Source organism: Sarcophilus harrisii, chromosome 2, assembly GCF_902635505.1.
Source record: "Sarcophilus harrisii chromosome 2, mSarHar1.11, whole genome shotgun sequence".
NCBI lineage: Eukaryota > Metazoa > Chordata > Mammalia > Dasyuromorphia > Dasyuridae > Sarcophilus > Sarcophilus harrisii.
This window is the reverse complement of record NC_045427.1, coordinates 478,341,987-478,363,212: the sequence shown is the minus strand read 5'-3', so window position 1 is coordinate 478,363,212 and position 21,226 is coordinate 478,341,987. Positions and strand designations below refer to the sequence as shown.

The window sequence follows — 21,226 nt, the reverse complement described above, 5'->3', positions numbered from 1 at the left end:
GCTACTTCCGGTGCGTTTCGAAGTTTCCGCTCTCCTGAGCGTGGATTGAACGCTCCGGCGCTGAAGTCGGTGGCGGTGGTGGTTTGTTCCCCCGGTGATTGAAATTCCCCCCGCGACATGGCTTCTTCTCGCGCTTCGGCCACGGTGAGGCTCCGGCTTTGGTATTTGGGGTTGGCTGGGAGCTCTCTGCCCCCATGTTTGGGAGTCAGAATTGACTTCTGTCGCTTCCCTACAACCCGCGCTCCGGGAGAGCAGAAGCCGGGGCTAGCCCCCTGAGCTTGGAGGCCCTCCCCAGGGACCTCAGGCCACAGCTGGGGGGGGGGGGGGGGGGGGGGTTGGAGTTCTAAAAGAGGGCGTGGCTATTGTGCATCGCCATGTGCCGGGAGGTGGGAGATTTGTCATCTCTTCCCAGCTCTCCGCTCCGTGTCCTCCCGTAGAGTGCCCTAGATTAGCCACCGCCTTGGGTTCTTCTCACCTCTGACATTTCGTGTTCCATCACTTGCGTTTTAGTCGTGGCTTTGTCTGTTACTAGCCGTGTGGCTTTGTCTATTACTAGCCGTGTGGCGTTGGTCAGATCACTTAATCCCAGTTCATCATCTCTAAAAGGAAAGTGGCGAGAGGCAAGTATTAGATCAGGATTTGGGGAGGACTTTCTAACAAGAGTCTGGGAAAGTCTTAGAGATGGTGCGTTCACCACCAGTTAGAAATGAGAAAAATTTGAATGCTTGAGGGACGGACTAAAAGACCTAGACTCTTCAACTCTAAGGTTGCTTCAAAAGGTGATAACCATAACCTTCTGCCTTCACAGGATTATTGTAAGATAAAATGGAGATTATGCACGTAGAAAGACTTTGATATTTATAAAGTTCTATATAAATTAAAGTAGTAGGCATGAAAGATGAAAAACCAGCCCCTAATTTAGAATTTCATTTAGTTTAACCAGAGGTAAATTCTCTGAATTGTCTGAATGAATCTAAGGAGACATTGAATTTAATTGCAAGCTTAGGTTTTTTTCTTTCTTTTGGGGGAGTAAGAGGGGGAAGAGGGCAATTGGAGATAAGTGATTTGCACTAGAAAGTGTGGTGTGTCTGAAGCCCAATTTGAATCTATCCGTTAAGACATGTAGTTGCCCCCAGCTTAATATATAGCATAAATGAACACTCAGTCTAGAGCTCCAAGAGAGGTTGCACCTGCCTTCAGAGGTTTTTTACAATTTCATAAAATAAACAAAGCTTCAAAATATCATTTTTCAAAAAATCACTGAAAGATGGAGTTTGTTAATTTCATCCAACACATTTCTTATCCTAAGAATGCTCTTATATGACACATGCACGAAAAAACAATTCCTGCCTTATCTGAGTGGGGAAAGAGCTCCATCTGCTATCTTGGTATAGAGCAATAGAAAAGAGCTATAGAATAAAGAATAGAATTTGGTTCCAGAATTAATACTACAGGCAGGTCAGAAGGTTGCTCCAGCTCTTACTTTAGGTTAACTCTGCTGTTTGACTATATAGGCAACCAAAACCCCTAGCAGGACTCCTGAAGATACTGCCTCCCCTGTGGTGAAGAAGCCTCATATCTACTATGGCAGTTTGGAAGAGAAAGAGAAGGAGCGTCTTGCCAGAGGGGAATCAGGGATGTTGGGGAAAGAAGGAATTAAAGCTGGAATTGAGGCTGGAAATATTAACATAACATCTGGTAAGACTAATTTTGAGTCAGTCTTTTGTTTTGGTTGTTCTACCTGGCCTTAAAGAAGGATTTTGTAAGCTAGGTGTCTTCTGCCTTTACTTTGAACCTTGATAAAAATACATTTTGCATTGTCAATAATAATCTTTCCTGGAACTTCTCTTTACAAAAGTGGTTTATAAATTCTGTCTCTAAGGCTAAATTTTACTTGCCTCCCTCATCCCCATATTTCTAGAACTTACCTGATCCCATAGAACAAGGGTCCTCGAACTACTGCCTGCGGGCCAGATGCAGCAGCTGAGGACGTTTATCCCCCTCACCTAGGGCTATGCAGTTTCTTTATTTAAAGGCCCACAAAACAAAGTTTTTGTTTTTTACTATAGTCCAGCCCTCCAACAGTATGAGGGACAGTGAACTGGCCCCCTATTTAAAAAGTTTGAGGACCCCTGCCATAGAACTTTATATTCTTTGGGATTAATATTCTAAGTTGTATTACATTAATCTCTTATGTGATAGTTTATTTTGTTAGATTGTAATTTCCTTTAAGGTAGGGACTAAATCAGCTAGTTTTATTAAAGGCTTACACTGTACCAGGCACTATCCTACACACTAAGCATGTAGTTGCAAAGAATGAAACACTCTGAGAGTGTTTCACTCAGAGAGACAACAGATACATATGTATATGTTTTTGTATATACACACATAAACGTAATATGCATACTTACATGTTTCATAAATTTGAATAAATACAAATATATACAAAGTAGTTAAAGACAAAATTGTTGAACAGAATGTCTTGTCTTTGTATTTCCTCGGTGCCTAATTTTGAATGTTAGAGTGCCTATGTTCCTGTCTTGAATTTTAGAGTTCTCCAAGTAGAGTCATTCTTCTTATCTTGCATCTTTCCAGATGCCCTTTTCTCTCCTAAATTTTTTTTGGTAGGCATATTCCTATGGATTATAAGTATTTTTCCTAGAAAGTTGTTTAGAGTAAGTTCATATAATCATATTCTGCTTTCTCAAAGAACAAGTTTAACATTGTTATAACAATATTGTTTTGGACCAGCGTGGTTATGTTTATTCCTTTTTTTTTCTTTTCCCATGTTTTTAGCTTATCCTTTCTATTTATACTACATCTAAACAACTGAGACACCACAACTTAGCCAAGAATCCTTAGTATTGGGTCCAATACCCAAGATGGCAGAGAGGACACACATTTCTTTCTGACCTTCTCCTCCAACCCTCAGACTAATTAGCAACTCTAGCCTCTGAATTAATTCTGCAGACTTCCGCAGGGCAGAACAGACTCCACGTGGTAGAGAATTTGCAGGAAGGAATCTACAGCAGCGTTGTCCACTCTGCCCTGGTTGCAAGCCAGTAGATCATCAGAGTAGTTAGAAAACATCCAACATAAACACAATGGGTAAATGGTGAACCCCGTAAGAATCTCATGGGACTTGGCCATGCCCACCCAGCACTGGGAGCAAGTCAGCACTCACTCAGTGCAGCTGCAGCTGGCTTATAGAGGAAGCTTGGAAAACCTCCCTTGCCCTAAAAGCAGACCTTAACTTTTTTTTAAAAAAATGACTAAAAAAGTAAAGAGAACTCTGACAATAGACAACTTTTATAATAAAAGAGAAGAACAGATTTCAAACCTTGAAGAGACTAAAAGCATATTGTCTCCAGATGAAGCCCCAAAAGGGTATATAACTTGGTCCCCATCACACCAGGCCAATAGAAGACCTTAAAAAGGATCTTAAAAGAGAGCTAGAAGAAAAATGGGGAAAGGAAATGAAAACTTTGATAGAGGGTTTGGAAAAGGCATATAATTATTAAAGGAGTTGATAAAATGGAAAAAGAAAACAACTCCCAGAAAAACAGAATTTGTGAACCAGAAAAAGAAAATAACTCCTTAAAAGACAATTTGTGAAATGGGGGAGGGGGGAGAAAGAAAAGAACTCCTTAAAAACATTCTGATGGGGGGGTTTATAAGTCTTCCCAGATTGCCTAAGGGATTCAAAATATCCTGTCTTAGCTTATTTAAATGAATCCAAGGAGATTTATTTATTTATAATTTATTTATAAATAATTGAACACTCAGTCCACAACCCTAAGAGAGATTTCACCTGTCAGAGTATCCACAGAATTGTGAATTTCATTTTCATGGGGAGTTTATCATTCATGTATTAGTGTTTCTATATCATCTTTGCTTTGAACACAAGGTTATAACTTATACCTTTCTTTTTCTTTTTAAACAAAATATCTAAACAGTTAATTTACTAAATGTATCAATAATTCTGAGCTTCTGAATCTATCCTTTCCAAAGTTTTGGGTCTTGCTCTTTTGTTTAGTTGGGATTATATCAAATGGAATGAGAAAGCACTGAGTCTTTACCCTCCTTTTAAAGCTGTGACATTTAAAATTTTTTCTTTCTCATTTTTGGAGGATGAATTCCTGATCACTGTATTCTATATTGCCTTTTCTTTATATAGGGGAGGTTTTTGAAATTGAAGAACATATCAGTGAAAGGCAAGCAGAAGTATTGGCTGAGTTTGAGCGACGGAAGCGAGCCAGGCAAATCAATGTTTCCACGGATGACTCGGAAGTTAAGGCTTGCCTTCGAGCTTTGGGTGAACCAATCACACTCTTTGGTGAAGGCCCTGCTGAAAGGAGAGAGAGGTGATTATTTCTTAATGACTAACTAACCTCCCAAAATGTCGAAACTTTTCTCCTTTTTATAATCTAGTCACAAGATTTGAGCTTATCAATGAAGCTGAGACTTTGATCATTGGTTTGAGGCGCATCTTATTTCTCTACTATTTTACTTATCTTTTTTAGGGTTTTTTTTTTCTCCCTGAGGCAATTGGGGTTAGATGACTTGCCCAGGGTCACATAACAGGAAGTATTATGTGTCTGAGGTCAGATTTGAACTGAGGTCCTCCTGACTTCAGGCTGGTGCTCTATCTACTTTGCCACCTAGCTGCTTAAGTGATTCTTAAGAGGCTCTTAAGCCATTTTGAAGAGAACTTTTAAAAATACAGTGAAAAGGGTACTTGAATAATACTGTTATTTTAAATCAGCATTAGAATTTGGTGTTAGATTAATATTTGTGTTTGAGGCTTAAAAAGTTATCTGAGAAAGAATAGATATGCATTTTATGTATCACTTGAGAAGACAGTGATACCTTTTACCTTCCACATGTAGCTGCCTAAAGCAAAGTAAACTAGCAATGCCATTGGTGTTAAAGGATTGGGAAGAATCATGTGTATGTTACAGAGATGAACAGATCTGGGGAAATTGACTAGCTTCAGAGAGACCTCCCTGTCTTAAGGAGGCATAGAGCTGCTGGATTCTGGGAAGATGCCATAGTAGGATTCAGAACCTGCAGAGGAGATGGGACGCCTAAGAAAAAGAATAATGAAATAGAAATAGATGAATTTTTTTTTTTTATTGAGATTTTGGGGTGGGGAGAAACTATTGTAATTTTGACTTAGTTTTAATGGTTGTTGTCTTTTATGAGGGACAGTTTGGGTTAGTGGGTAGAGTCAAGCCTTAAAATTAGGAAAACCTGAATTAATGCCTTGCTTGTGTGAATATGAACAAAGTTACTCTCTCTCTCAGTATTCTAGAGAACTTTCTAAGAAAGAGTTATAGAAGAATTGCTGGATCACATGAAATAGCATTAAGCACTTAACAAATTCTTTTTGACCTATGAAAACTAATCTTTATCAGTGGAAGGATATTTCATAGTTGGAGTTTCCCAAACTGATAAAATCAGAATTCTGGACCCCAAAATGCAAATTCATTTTCTTTTATATAATATTTTTAAAAAATCTCATACTAACTAAGTTTAAATCCTTATCTGCTTTTTACAGATTGAGAAATATTCTCTCTGTGGTTGGCACAGATGCCTTAAAAAAGACCAAAAAGGATGATGAAAAATCGAAAAAGTCCAAAGAGGAGGTAAGATGTCCTTGCTAACTGTTAGTCTGCAAAGTAAGGAAAGCATTTCTCTTCTGTTATCTTTTTCAGGGTTTGTGCCATTAGAATTAGACTGTCTGCTGTACAGAAAGTGTGCTTTTGAGTATGTCTAGTCTTTGGCTAAGACACATGAAGTGTGGCCATTGCTCACCTTTCAACCTTGAGTGATGGTGAGAGGAAAATTCAGATTGACATTTCTTTTCTTAATGTGTTCCTCAGTATCAACAAACTTGGTACCATGAAGGATCCAACAACCTGAAGACTGCTAGGCTGTGGATTGCTAATTATTCACTACCCAGGTAAGGAGAGACCCTAGGATAAGGGGTGAAATCTGTCTTTTAGTGTTACCTCCCAAAATGTAAGAATTAGCCTTAGAAGCAATGTTTAAATGAAATTGCAATACAGAAACTAATCTTGTTTAGTGCTGCCAATCACAGTGTTGTTTTTAGATGGGCATTTAAAATCTGTTTGATGATGATGATAATGGTGATGGTATCCTATGTTACAGAGCAATGAAGCGCTTGGAAGAAGCCCGTCTCCATAAAGAGATTCCAGAGACATCTAGGACATCCCAAAAGCAGGAATTACATAAATCTCTTCGGGTAAGAGATATCCTTCAAGCTATTGTCTTGAAAGTGTTTCCGGTCCACTTTTTCTCCTGCCCTAATCTTTTGTTGGGAAGGAAAAGCAGGGGTGAGCAGTTCCTATCCTCAGCTTGCTACTTCTTAAGGAAGGGCCTGAGTTTTCAGGGCCACATGCTGTGTTCTGCTTAGCACAGGCCTGTTTTTGCTTGGTTTACCAATCCCACCCTCTCAAGCCTGCAGCTGTTCCCATTGACATTCCCCCAGCCTTCAAAGTGATGGCTAAGAGAACAGGCCTGTAGAAAGCAGTCTGTTGAATCCCAGGAGATGTCTCAGATCTTTCTCAGCATGGACAAGACATCAATATAGATATCTGCTAACCAGGATTATGCAAAAAAAAATAAATTTTTTTTTAACCTTGTTTGAGTCACAAATTGGGTTGAGGATTTTAAATTGGGGTTTGATTAGTGACTGCCATTTATTTTCTTTTCAGTCTTTGAATAACTTCTGCAGCCAGATTGGAGATGATCGTCCCATCTCCTATTGTCATTTTAGTCCCAATTCCAAACTCCTGGCCACAGCGTGTTGGTAAGCTTAATTTCATAGGGATATTTTTATTTGGGATAGGCAATTCATTAAAAAGCAGTGTTAGGATTTAGATATACTCTTCTCACATCCATTTCCTCATCTCTTCTTGTCTATCCCCAAGTTTTGATGCTCTAGAGCTGTACTATATTGTGGATTTTGATTTCTTTTTTGACTTCTGAATTAGATTACATTTGTCAGAAACAAGATGGAGCATTGCAGCCTACTCTGAGCTCACAATGCATAAATAGAGGCTCCAAACAGAAAGGACCCAGGCAGTGAGGCCACAGGAGTAGATTTGACATATTCCTGCTTAGTCCTTTTCCCTTTTACAAGAATAAACTGCCCTTTCTTCTTGCTGCACTATGCACAGATTAGGGGTGGGAGTTAGGAAGAGACTGTCCTTTTCTAATGTTATCAAGATACTTTTTCCTTCCTAGAACAGCCCTGGCTGAGATGCTTTCCTTTATGTTTGATAGGAGCGGGCTGTGCAAACTCTGGTCTGTCCCTGATTGCAGCCTCCTGCATACCCTAAGAGGTAGGTTGGAGTTTCTTCCTTAGAATATGTTCTCTTTCCAAGACCAAGTTTACTTTCCGTGTTCAGCTGTGAGACACTTTATAGTCTTTATTGACCCTCTTTTTGCTTCTTTGGTAGCCAATATTTTCAGTTAAATTGAATTTCAATAAATATTTACTAAGAATCTATTATGTTCATGGCACCCTGGGAACATAAAGACAAAAACAAATTCAAAAAAGTGGTTTATTCTCTCTAATATATTACATTTTATCAGATATATGTACAGTTAAGTAAATATTGCTACCTTGAGGAAAGAGAAAGCACTAATATTTGGAGGAACAGAAATGGCTTTTCCTGAAATGATCCTGAAAAGAACCTAGATATCTAAGAGGCTGAGGTGAGACAGCAAGTGCATCACAGGCAAAAGGGACAGCCAGTCCAAAGGTACACAGAAAATAGACACACAATTTGGGGGGGGATAGCAGATAGGCCAGTTTGTCTGGAACACAGTAGGCTGAAGAGGAGTGAAATAAGCCAGGAAAATGGAAAAGTAGGCTGGAAGGCCACACTGTGAAGGACTTTAAATACTCTTCAGAAAGCGACTGGAGAGAAAAATCAAAAGTGACTCTGCAATAAAAATAGGAAGATGTAGAGGGGGGTCACAGAAGGGAATGAAGTTTGTTTGGGACATGATGAATTTGAGAAGCCTCTGGAAAATAAATGCAAGATATTTCCAACCAGCAATAGCTAAAGAAATAGTGTTGGAAAGAGATCAAGGTTTGATATGTTAACTGGATATTGTTTACAAGGAGGTGGGAATTGAACTCATGGGAGTGGATGAGAGCACCATTGGAAAATGGGAAGAGGGAAAGGGGCCCAGGCCAGAACCTTGCATGGAGCAGATACTCAGTAAATGCTTTTTTGTTTGATTTTTTTGGTTACTTCTTAGAAGGAATTTTTTTTACATGTCATTTCTTCCATTTTGTTGGTTTTCCCATTTTCGCCAAATCTCTTGCATTCTAGTGTTCACAAACACTAAAACTTCCATAGATTTAAAAAAATTTTTTGTATCTTTGCTGTCAAACTTTTCATTTCTATTTATCTGACTACATCATTATTACTGTGTAAACCTCTGTTTAGTATGTTTCAGTCATTATAGTATATTTTAGGAAAAAAAAGTGCTAGTTATGATTTTTATCTTTTAGGCCACAACACTAATGTTGGAGCAATTGTTTTTCACCCCAAATCCACTGTTTCCTTGGATAAGAAAGATGTCAACCTGGCCTCTTGTGCTGCTGATGGCTCTGTGAAACTCTGGAGTCTGGAGAGGTAAACTTTGTCTGCTATCCTTCACATCCCTCCCAGCTCTAAGTGCTGTGAAATAGGAAATAAATTTTGAGGGGGGACTCCCCACACAGAAAAGGATCAGCACCAGCACCTGTCCTCTACTTTCCTATTGGAAGTTTCTCTAGGTTATTGAAAGTCATAATCTCTTGTCTATTTCCATCTCCATTCTCAGTGTAGCAGACAACAAAGTAGTAATGTCTTAGCTAATAAGAAGAACTATCCCTAAGTGCAGTGGGCTTTTTTGAGAGATAGTGCAATTCCTTGGAGGAAGCAATTGCAACATTGGAATGAATCCTAACCTGGTTATATTTTGTTTTTGTTTTTTTTGTAAATAGTATTTTGTTTTTCAAATACATGCAAACAGTTTTCTGCATTCACATTTGCACAACTTTGTGTTCCAAATTTTTCTCCCTCTCCTCTGGATTCCTCACTGTTTTGGAGAAGAGCGAGGGGGAAGAGAAGGAGAAAATTTTAGAATACAAGGTTTTGCAAAGGTAAATGTTGAAAACTATTTTTGCATTATATGTATTTTGAAAAATAAAAAGCTATTGATAAAAAAAAGTGCAATTCTTTTAAACATATTTCCATATTTGTCATGCTGTGCATGCACACACACACACACACACACACACACGTCAGAACCAAAGGGGAAAAAACATGAGAAAGGAAAAAAAACCAAACAACAAAAAAAGTTAAAAAACATTATGCTTTGATCCATATTCAACCTCCATAGTTCTCTCTTTGGATGCTGTTGACCTGTGATGTTTTTCCATGACAAGTCTATTGGAATTCTGGATATGCTTTGAGTACCTCAGACAGGACCTCATCCCTTTTGTAAAGAGCCTTCCCCCCACCCCCCAGGACATCACTGACTCTTTCCTCTTTTTCCCTACTTCTCTTTATTCTCCACCCCATTCTTCCACTCTGTCTTAGGGATACCTTTGCTCTTATGGAGGGCATTACATTCTGCTGCCCTGCAGCTCCCCGAGTTATTAAACTTTGCCCCATTCCTGGGTCTTTTTTCCACTTTATCCTACACTTCCATTGTGTCCTCTGGAAGAAACTGTTCTCTTACTAACCACCTGTCCTTCATATTAGATCTTTCCTTTTCCCTCAGAAATTACTTTGTTGATAATTTACATTTATCTGTGTACATGTTTTCTCCCAATAAAATATTAGCATCTTTAGGGAGGCGACTGTTAAGTTTTGTCTATGTATTTGTAGTGTTGCCTGGTACATAGAAGTCAGAAGAGAAATTCTTATTGAATTTGATTCCTTTTTGTTGCATAAATACTTCTGATTGACTGAAGGAGGAGCTTTCAACTGAAGCTCCAGTATTTAATCCCACAAGTATTCCAAGGAGAATGGTAACTAGTATGTGAAAGGGAAGTAGAAGATTCTTTGTTTTGATTCACTCTTTATTTCCGTTGAGGAATGCATGCCCAGTTTTCTCACTAAGCTCTGAGTACCAGGTTTACTCCTAGTAGAATGCCTTTTTTAAAGAAAACAATAGCCCAGTGAACTTTTGAATCAGATTAGGTGTCCACTGTGGTTAGTGGGGCCCACTAATGATTTCTCTGGCAAGGCATTGATTCTTAGTGACAGCCACAGAGGAAATAAAGGGTTTTTGTTCGGCTGTATTGCCAAAGCAGCAAAGCCTCTTCAGAGTCAAAGTTTTTTGGTGAGAGTGTACTTTCCACTATTGGTACTAACAAAATGGCTTTTTTGTTGTCTTTTTAACTGGTATACTGTTGCCTAAAGTGATGTTGATGTTGGCTGGCCAATATCTGAATACAATTGCATGAGCAGATTCATGAGGTGTTTTTTTTAATTATTATTATTATAGCTTTTTATTTACAAAACAAATGCATGGGTAATTTTTCAGCATTGGCCCTTACAAAACCTTTTGTTCCAACTTTTCCCCTTTTCCCCCCACTCCCTCCCCTAGATAGCAGGTAGTCCAATACAATGTTAAATATGTTAAATCCAATATATGTATACATATTTATACAGTTATCTTGCTATGCAAGAAAAATCGGATCTAGAAAGAAAGAAAGGAAAAAAAAAACCTGAGAAGGAAAACAAAAACATAAGCACAAAATAACAGAAAGAGTGGAAATGCTATGTTGTGGTCCACACTCATTTCCCATTGTTGAAGAGAACCACATCTGTCAGAATTGATCATTGTATAATCTTGTTGCCGTCTATAATGATCTTCTGGTTCTGCTTATTTCACTTAGCATCAGTTCATGTAAGTCTCTCCAAGCCTCTCTAAAATCATCATGCTGGTCATTTCTTACAGAACAATAATATTCCATAACGTTCATATACTGTAACTTATTCAGCCATTCTCCAATGATGAGCATCCATTCAGTTTCCAGTTTCAAGCCACTACAAAAAAGGGCTGCCACAAACATTTTTTCACATGAGGGTCTCTTTCCCTTCTCATGAGTTTTTTTTTTAAGAGTTAATATCAGATTGCTTGATGTCTTGGTGAGGGAGAAAGGAAGAGAGGGAGAAAAATTTGGAACACAAGGTTTTGTGAAAGTGAATGTTGAAAACTATTTTTGCATGTATTTGGAGAAAAAATAAAATATCATTTTTTTAAAAGTTAATTGGCATAACAGTCTGCCATGCTGACTTGCCCACTAGTCTAGAGAGCTTTAATTGGCTTTGGTAATGCTGCAGCAAATTTATTCCTCTGGAGATTTGATTAATCTTATACGTACACATTGACAAAGTTTCCTATTTTAATTGCTCTCTTTAGGAAGTATGTTTATTCCCTTTCACTAGTGTTTCAAGTCTTTCTGTTGTTGCCAGGTAGCTAGATTTAATAGCAATTAAGATGAGACTAAACTCTGAGCTTTGGGGTTAATTGTTCTTTGTGGAATTGGAAAAAATTCGCATTCATAATTTGTTTTCAGTAAATTTGGTTGGAGCAGACCTTCCCTTCACCTCTAACATGCATTTTTCCCAGTGTCCCAACACTGGTGGTGACAGAGTAGCCACATTAGCTGAAATGTGACGATTATTCTTAAGATTAAGCAAAAAGAATTAATATCAGGCTGAATTGCTCCTGATTATTTTCTAAACTCCAGGTAGCATAAGCATTGGGAACATCTTAAGAAATGTTTTTTTTGTTTTCCTGACTAAAAGTGTGAATTGGTGTAAAGCTGAGTGTAAATCATTCAATAAATATTAAGTGCCTTCTATGTGTGCCAAACAATGTGCTTAGTAATAAACATCATATTTCATTGGATTGTAAATAGTTTGTTTTGTTTTGTTTTGTTTTACAGTGATAATGATTGTCTTTGAATTTTTTAATCTCTGGGAAAGTTGTATAATACAAAATAGTTATGTTCTGAATTTTAGGGCTAAATGCAATTGAGTAAAAATCATTTAAGCATCTCCTATGTGCAAAATGCTGAAAATACAAAGACAAAATAATCCCTGACTTCAAATTCAGAGTGTTCAATTTGGAATGGTCAAATGTTCCAGTTCCTTGAGACCTAATTAAAGGATATGTGCTTTTCTTGAGGCAGCCATTCAAATGTGTTTTTCATTCAGATTTTCCCATGTCCTGCCATACCAGCTCTCTTACCTTCCAACAGTTAAGGAAAGTGGAAACATTCTTAAGTCAGAAATAAGTAAATTTGCAAAGAAATCCCTGAACATTTGTAGATATCTTGAGTCATTGTTGCCATAAGAATGTTTAGTCTCAGGTCACTTGCAAAGACCCAAGCAGCCTAGTATAATGGAGTGAGCTTTAGATTTAGAGCCAGGAGACATATTCTAAGCCAAGGTATATCAGCTGTGCACATTGTGATCTTGGGGGAGTTCGGTCACTTCCTCTATCTGGGCTTCAGTTTCATGTGTAAAATAAGGGAAATGAACTGGGTTATCTCCCTTAAGTTTTCTCCTTTCCCTAACATTTAAAGCCGTTTTGATTAGCTCCCCAGTGCTGACCCATTTGTTTTGGATGTAGTTCAGCTTGGTCACTGTGAGAACAATGCTTTTGGCCTAGAGTAGATGTTCTAATAAATACTGAATAAATAATTATGTTGTACCCTTCTGATTTGCTTGGATTCCTTGCAGTGATGAGCCTGTGGCAGATATTGAAGGCCATTCGGTACGTGTAGCAAGAGTGATGTGGCATCCTTCAGGACGTTTTCTGGGCACCACCTGGTAAGACCTTTTGGTCTTGTTCTCAGACAAATCTGTGTCAATTATCTGTTTCACATATCTGTCTGTTTTATCAGAGTTCAGAGAAGGGGTTCTTAACCTTTTTGTGGGGTCATGGACCTTTGCCCATCTGGTGAAACCTATGGACACTTTCTCAAAATGTTGTCTTATAATGCATAAATTAAAATACTTAGAGTTACAAAGAAGACCAGCTATGTTGAAATATAGTTGTCAAAATGTTTTAAAACAAGTCCACAGGGTCTAGGTTAAGAACTCCTGTTTTCAAAAAATCCCCTTCAGTAGGGTTTTCTTAGAGTGGAGTAGGACATATAATCAAAATAATTAGGAGTATAAAGAATCTAGTTATTTGTTTTTGAATTGCAAACTCTTGATAACTTTTCTTGAGAAATTTTAAGATGAGAATTAGCTACTAATTTTTTGAAGACCATGGTTTCTTCATCTTTCTCATCTTTCATTCTCTCTCTTTGTTTTCCTTGACCAACATGTTGGGGACCCTGATCTTTAATAACCCTTTCAAGATCTCAGTTAATTTCAGAAGCTGTGGTAGCTTTATGACCTGGATAATGGCAAACAATTGAAACTGTTCAAGGCAGATAGATAGTTTTGTGGTTATTGAAGTCCAGACTGTTACTGATACAGAAAAGTTACTTTATGTCTAGATATTTACCTGAACAATTTTAGAAGCACAACTTCAGCTGTAGGTCCAGTATTAACCTTTTCATGATGCCTTACAAAGTAGGCTCTTAAGTATTAATCTTTTCCTTTTGATTTTTAGCTACGACCGTTCATGGCGCCTGTGGGACTTGGAGGCCCAGGAAGAGATTCTACATCAGGAGGGCCACAGCATGGGCGTGTATGACATTGCCTTCCATCAGGATGGTTCTTTGGCTGGCACTGGGTAAGATTCCTAGGCCTTAAGCATGACCCTAAGCTGCTAATAGTAACTAAAAAGATCATATTCTGTATTCCCTTTGTTTCATACAGAATTACATTTTAATATTTAACAGTTGCTTACCCTTTTCTTAATTGTCCTCAGAGTGATTTGATTCCATCAGTCTATTCCTCTTTTTTTTTTTTTATTCAATTTTACTTTGTTTTTTGGTTCTAATTTTTTTTGCCTCCTATACCTAACTATCAGGGACTGCTTCCTACTTTTAATCCCTTTTCCTTTTGCTAAAATTTAAGCCTGTTCTTATTTGGACCTATTCTTACCAGAAAAAATGATCAACATCATTTAATTTTTCCTTTTATTGTTAGGATCTTAAGGTGGAAGCTGACATAATGAATTGTTCATTGTGAATCTGTTTTTCTTAATAGGGGACTGGATGCATTTGGTCGTGTATGGGACCTGCGTACAGGTCGATGCATCATGTTCCTAGAGGGCCACCTGAAGGAGATTTATGGGATCAACTTTTCCCCAAATGGGTATGCCAAACTTCTTGAGTTTTGAGGGTGAAATGGGATATTGGTCAAAATTCACATAACCAGATATGATGAAGTTTTGGACTCTGACTTGGGTCCTCTTTTTCTTTACCACAGCTACCACATTGCAACTGGTAGTGGCGACAACACATGCAAAGTGTGGGACCTCAGGCAGCGGCGTTGTGTCTATACCATCCCTGCTCACCAGAACTTGGTGACTGGAGTCAAGTTTGAGCGTAAGCCTTTCTTTTTGGATTCAGCTGTCCAGAAGACAGAACAAAGACATATAGCTTTTTCTTTACCTTTGGAAGTTATTCTGCTGTCCAGGCTTCAGTCAGCTTACCCTAAAAAAGGGGGTAAAATATGCAGAGGAAGCAAATCAGAGTTTCCCTCCCTCAATTTATAACCTTTCTTTGTTTCCCTTATTTTAGGTAGAATTGTGGCAGATTGCTTTTGGTTACTAGGTTAGAATAAAGGCTCTCATTTGAATACTAAATATCTTCTCTGAACTAACAACAAAGTTAGTTGTTTCTATTCCCATAGTTATATCTCGGAGTTAATCTATTTCTCATACAGGTCCTGAGATTTCTGAACTGACACATGGCTCACTCCCTGAGCACGTTTATTATATGGAAACAAAAAATCTATTCTAGACAGATTGTCCAGCTTTAATTTGGCACTTCTATCTTGTGTTGTCCTCTAGTTGTTTTAAGCCATGACTCTTCCCTTGTTTCTCTCTAGCTATCCATGGGAACTTCTTGCTTACTGGTGCCTATGACAACACAGCCAAGATCTGGACACACCCTGGCTGGTCTCCACTGAAGACCCTGGCTGGCCACGAGGGGAAAGTGATGGGTCTGGACATTTCTTCAGATGGTCAGCTCATAGCCACCTGTTCCTATGATAGGACCTTCAAACTTTGGATGGCTGAATAGATTGTGTCCATGGACATGAGTCTGTGACTCAGATGTCTGGTCCCAAGTGCTTCCTTTTTTTGCCAGTTTGGTCAGAAGAAGGGGATCAGTGTGGAGTGATCGACTTTGCCACTCACTGTGTGTAGGAGGGGCAGTTTTGCCCCACAGCAGCCAGGCCAAGTGATCCTGGGCTATTTCACTCCCACTTTAAGGAGCTCTGCGATGGACCATGTTGGCATTACCTTTTTTTTTTTTTTTTTTTTTTACTTATGCTGTAGTGAATTTCTTCCCTTATGGTCATCATCTGTTTGTGTGCCCTTTCCCTTTCTCAACATCCCGTGGATTATGGTGCCTTTCTTCCCTTAATAGAAACTCCATCATGGCCCCTGAAACCTGACCCACTAGGTCATGGTCATGTACTGTAGTTAGACATGACCCTAAGAGCACGTGGCTGGACTTCGCTTGGAAGCTGACAAGTCTAGATGTGTTTGTGAGTGTGCACTGCTTCACACTTCCATAGTATCATCAGAGAAACTATCCTTCCCCTGAGAATTAAAGAATGAACCAGGATATGAACAACTTCCCAGGAACTTTTGAGGTCAATTCCTGTTAAATTAATGTGGAGTGCTGAAGCAAGTTACAACTAAAAATTTGTCTGGGAATTGTCTTTTCTGTGCTTGTTTTCATTTTCATTTGGCTCCTGATGGGCATTCCTTTTATGTTCCCCTCACTCTTGTGTCAGGAGTGAATAGTAATAAAAAGATAACAGATGAACCTTCTGTATTTTGTGTGCTGTGCTGTATATTGGTCACCAAAAGGATTTAACTAATTCTTGGATGTAATACTCAAACACTCAGAAGGGAACCACTTAACCTTTTCTTTATATCTCATTCCAAGTGTTATTACAAAGTGTCATTTGATGTAATCCTTTTCTTACCAGTGACCTTCTGAAACAAACAACCCTGCCTGAGATGCTTTTTTAAGATTTCTGTTTATTACAGGTAAGACATCATGAAAGAAACAGGTGGAGTGTTCTGGGTGCATTGTCAGTAGGGGTCTCTTCTTTAATTTTCTTGTCAAGGTCATTAACCTTCAATTGCTTTTTACTCTTTTGTGCCCCAACCCAATCACCAATACAAAATTATCTCAAAACTACTAGGAATTTGGAGGGGAACAAAATTCTGTCTGTAGAAGTATTGGAAGAATCATACCTGATATTTCCTTCCCCTTCTAAACTCAAAACCCTTTTTTCCCCCACGAATTTCACTCCAAAAAGAATCTTTCTTTGTGACCTGCAGCCTGAGAATGTAATTTCTGAGTAAAATGTTCATTTTTAACCAAATTCCTTTATCCCTTTAGCATAGTACCTGGTGCACAGCATACTTAATACTTTGCCTATCAACTATAAAGCAATTTTGTCTGTTTCATAATGTTCCAAAAGTGTTTTACTTTTCTGCTTCCAGTCCCCAGTGAGCATTAGGAGGCTCCTCAACGGGCTCTCAGCTTTGCCATTTGCAAATAGTTTACATAGGCCAACTACCTCGGGCTCTTCAAATGAAAAGTTTGCTCTTTAAGTATCAAATGGGTAAGACAATCTTACTTTGTTCATGGTAGACAATGACTTTTTTTGGGAGGGGAAACAGCATTATGAGGCTTGTGGTCATCAGCATTTTGTGTTGTAGTAGAAAAGGCACTAACTAGCTGTGCAATGGGCGAGATCATGTTACTTTTTTGACCACACTTGTGCTTTTGCTAAATTGATCAAAGAAAGCCTGCTTGCCTGCCTTTCTGCCTCTAAGGGATGCTGTGAGCATCAGATGAGAGATAGGAAAATTAAAGCCCTCAAAGATGAAGACCTAAAGAACCATGCAAATTCAAGATTGTATTTACTTCCTTTAAACAAATGAAGCCCATGCTTTTCTCATGTTGTGGGGATGTTTCAACTGCCCCAAGGGTTTAGGTTCTATTTTGACTGAAAAAGAGCTCCAGTTGATGTAACTAGTGAGGCATGATGCAGAGGAAAGATTTCCTTTCAGGGATCCCCTGGGGTGTGCTTTGCCTGTCTCTAGGCCTCTTGTTGGCTTAAGCCATACTCTTGAGCTGCTAGAGCAAGGTGAGCTCACTACCGAGTGTGCCTCGGGCTGTAGACCAAAAGTGAAGAAGGTAAAGAAAAGAAGCCATCGGGGAGCTTGTTGACTGTAGACTGGTGCAATTCTCTCCAGTGGCACAGGCTTGGAGTGACATAGACTACCTTGATGAGATAAACAAGAATTTGCGCAATTACATGAAGGGAAAAACTTTCTTTTTTTTTTCCTCTACTCAACCAAGAGAAAACTTGAAATTCAGCCTATAAGTCCAATGTGCCTGGTTTTCCTGTTGAGGTCACAAGGGTGAGTTAAGGCAATGTGTTGAAGTGAAGAAAAGGATGGCTTGGAGTCAAGCCTTTGGTTTGAATGCTGACTTCTTTACCTCTGTGAACTCGGGCAAGTCACTTTACCTCTGGGGCTTCCCTGTCAGTCCATTTAAACTCTTCAAGTCTAGTTTTCTTGTTTAAATAATCTAGAAATGTGGAGGTGGACTGAGGGGTGAGGGCACATTACATCTATCAATATACAGGAGAGAAGCAAGATCGTTATTTTGGGATGTCAGCATCAGAGAGTGAAGGGAACTAAAGGCAAAAGCTTTTCTATGAAGTGCTAGGCTGAACAAACAGTACTATTAGAAAAGCTCAAATATCCTGATGGGATTGCTATATGGTTCTATTCAGATTGAGTCAAACAAGCTTAGGCCCAGTGTTCTCATCATCCTGGGCAGTCCAAGTGGGGACAAGGAGCCAGTGAATTAGTCATCAATTACCAGTGACTGGGAGTGACAGCCTGGAATTCTCATGACTAACACATTTTCACTGGTTCAGAACTGGAGTTCTAATGTAGGAAAGTCAGAATTTCCATATGGGACCTCTCTGATTATCCAGGAGCTTATGTGAAAACTATTAGACCTCTAAACTTTAGAGAATCTCTTACTCAAAGGAACCTGTTCTTATACCATTTAGTTCTTAAATTCCCTGCCATCTTGCCAAGAAGGAAAAATTAAATGACTTGTTCCAGCAGCCCTGACCTTGACCTCTCATTTATAAAATTCTTTAGAATCTTTATTCTAAAACTCTTTATTCTTTGGACTCCTATTTGGGGTATATACACGGTAACATGGATCATATAATACATTTTTTCTCCTGAGGCAATTGGGAGTTAAGTGACTTGCCCAGGGTCACACAGATAGGATGTGTTAAATGTCTTAAGCTGAATTTGAACTCAGGTCCTCCTGATTTCAGGGCTGGTGCTCTATCCACTGCACCATCTAGCTGCCCCTGATATATTTTGATAGCAAATTTTCTCCTATATTAAACAACTGGGGAGATGGATCCAAGCAACAAGCTAATTCTATTGCCTACAAACCACTTGGATGGGAAAGGAAGGAGGAAGAAAATGAGGAGTTGTCATCACAAGGTCTGCTTAGGGCAATGAATGAGAAGAAGAGAATTGGATAATTCCTTCTACATGAATCCTCATCTGGCTACCTATTGGTTTCCCCAACTTTGTTTTGGTCCCAATTAAAATCCCATCTTTTATGAGAAGCCTTTCCCAACCCTCTTAATTCTAGTGCCTTCCCTCTAATAATAATTTCTCCTTTATTCTGTACATAACTTATTTGTACATATTTGTTGTCTCCCATATTAGACTGTAAACTCTTTGAGGGCAAGGATTGTCGACTCTTTTTTGTATTCCCAATACTTAGCAAAGTGCCTGGTATATAGTAGGTGCTTAATAACTGTTTATTGCCTGACCCATTTTTAGAAATCTATCAGAAAACAACTTGGAACAACTAGGACTGAAGCTGGGAGGGGCTTAAGGGGACGGTGACTTACTTTAGGGTCTGAAGCCAAGTTGTAGGCTGCTGGGTGCCTCCATCTTTTACTAGCTTCTCCATCTTAGGGAAACCAGGAATGATTTGCCTTCTGAAGTAACTTTTGGACATACATCCTTCTTCATCCTTCCCCTCTCCCTGCCCCCCAGAAACAAAGAATTGGAATCCCATTTCAGCATCCTTGGAAAAATGGCACCCTAATCCCTTGTTAGCCCGCTGTCTCAGGTCTTCTTCGCAGCAAATAGACAACGGCTTCCTGGATTGTGGCTGAACCCAACGCTGCAGAAGGGCACGAGTTCTGGGCTCTGCAGCTTCCCCATCCATCTGGAAAGTGTGGGTGTGTGCTGGGCAGGGGTCGGGCGTTCTCCCTAGGAGTACCCAGTCCATGTTAGTCTGGCCCTCCCAGAACTCCCTGTATTGATTGGCTTCGTGGTCCAAGTCTCATCCTGCACCCCAGAAGAACTGTTTAGTCCAGAAGATGGAGAAGATTAACAGCATGGCGACACTGAGGATGACGGCCATCAGGTAGGTAAAGATGCGGAACTGAGGGTTGCGGAAGCACTCGCGCAGGGACAAGTGGCTAGGGACGGGCACAGGGGCAGGGGGCGCCGCCCCCTGCTGGGCTGGGCCGGTCTGGCTCTCTGGCTCAACATCCAAATTGAGGGTGTAGACCCTGGGCTGGCGCAGGAAATATCTGTTCTTGCGCTCATCCTTGAAGCTCAGATGCCGGCCCTCCAGGATGATATGGTTGGGCTCCAGGCGCAGCAGGGTCAGGACCGCGGCGTCCGTGGGCAGCTCCGTCACCGGACGGTCCGAAGCCAGGATCGTAGGGTGGCGGCAGAGGGGGCACAGCAGCCGGTGCCTCGAGGAGGACACCAAGCTCAGGTGGGCCAGGCATTCTATGCAGAAGGAGTGGCGGCAGTCTAGTAGCTTGGGGGTTCGGAAAGTGTTATTGAATGAGTTCCAGCAGACCGGGCACTCCGCCTCAGGCTCGTTCCCCGGTTTTTCAGCCATCTCTCAGACCGGGCACATAATGGGCTGCTCCATCCAGACAGAAGGCTGAGCCTGCACTCCTGGAAGTACATCCACCACCTGCACTCTCTCCATCTCTCAGAAAAAAAAAAAAAAAAAAAAAAAAAAAACTTGAAAAGTGGAGAATCACAGCCCCCACGCGGCCAAATTCTCCAATCCCCTGGGACTGGGAACGGGGAGGTCGTCACCAGAACTTTTTGCGCCTTTCCCTGAAAGGCGCTATAGCAAGCCGAGCGTCTGGATACTCTGCTTTAATGAGCTGCTTTGGATAAGCCGCTTCAGCCCTCTGCACCCACATGGAGGCGATAGCTGTCCAAGGTCTTGGAGGACAAACGGAGTTCTGTGGTCGCCTGCAGTCGCTCCCCGGAATAAGGACGCAGGGGCATGAGGCTCTCTGTTCACTCCCAGTTTTCTTACTTTGGGGATAAATGTCCGTTACTTACCTCTACTGAGTCCAAGTAGGCTCAGTTCAGACTGCATGAGTGGATTGTATTCCCCACCCTTTGGTACCAGGCTGTGAGGAAAACACTGGGAAGATATTTGCTGAAAAGCACAAATGGACGGTACCATTATCTGGGAAATGTCCTTCTGTGGTCTGGAGGCTTCTATGAACACTAAGAGAAACTCTTCAAAATCTCCCTTATTTCCCCAATCAGAGCCCCGGAGCCCACCAACTTCCTACCATTCAGCGAGTCTTCGCTCCTTCCCCATCTTTCTCTCATCCTCTTTTGTTTCCCAGAATTCCCAATCCCTCTTCACACACCCTTTTCCTTCCCACTCCCCAAAATGCTATTCTGCCCCATATGAACCCCCACCTGAATGTCCAAAGTCCAACTGGATTATGTAGATTGCCTCAAGAAGACGGTATTTTCCTTCTTGCTTTTCCTTGCCTGCCTTAGATCCCAGGTACCCTCCCCAGTTAGTCTTCAGGAGGTTGCTTTCCACTTGTAAAACCTGCCGCTGGTTTCCATGGAAGCAGCTTCCCCAGGTATCTAGAGCTGGGAGCTCCTCACGCAGCAGCAGCCAAAGCTGGGG

General features: G+C 40.2%; 2 protein-coding genes across 2 annotated transcripts; one reads left to right on the top strand and one right to left on the bottom strand.

The window, feature by feature from the left end:
• Positions 1-3: 3 nt before the first annotated feature.
• On the top strand, positions 4-16,014 carry PRPF4 (pre-mRNA processing factor 4). The gene is made up of 14 exons (XM_003757309.4): positions 4-144; positions 1,515-1,698; positions 4,178-4,364; positions 5,561-5,648; positions 5,886-5,965; positions 6,175-6,268; positions 6,741-6,835; positions 7,312-7,370; positions 8,555-8,678; positions 12,792-12,881; positions 13,675-13,797; positions 14,217-14,324; positions 14,439-14,557; positions 15,063-16,014. Exons 1-14 carry the CDS (start codon positions 118-120, stop codon positions 15,254-15,256), a joined length of 1,572 nt encoding a protein of 523 aa, XP_003757357.1. The 5' UTR covers positions 4-117; the 3' UTR covers positions 15,257-16,014.
• A 3,586-nt stretch (positions 16,015-19,600) lies between these two features.
• On the bottom strand, positions 19,601-20,173 carry RNF183 (ring finger protein 183). Its single transcript, XM_003757357.2, has one exon. The coding sequence runs from the start codon at positions 20,171-20,173 to the stop codon at positions 19,601-19,603; it is 573 nt and encodes a 190-aa protein (XP_003757405.2).
• Positions 20,174-21,226: the final 1,053 nt, after the last annotated feature.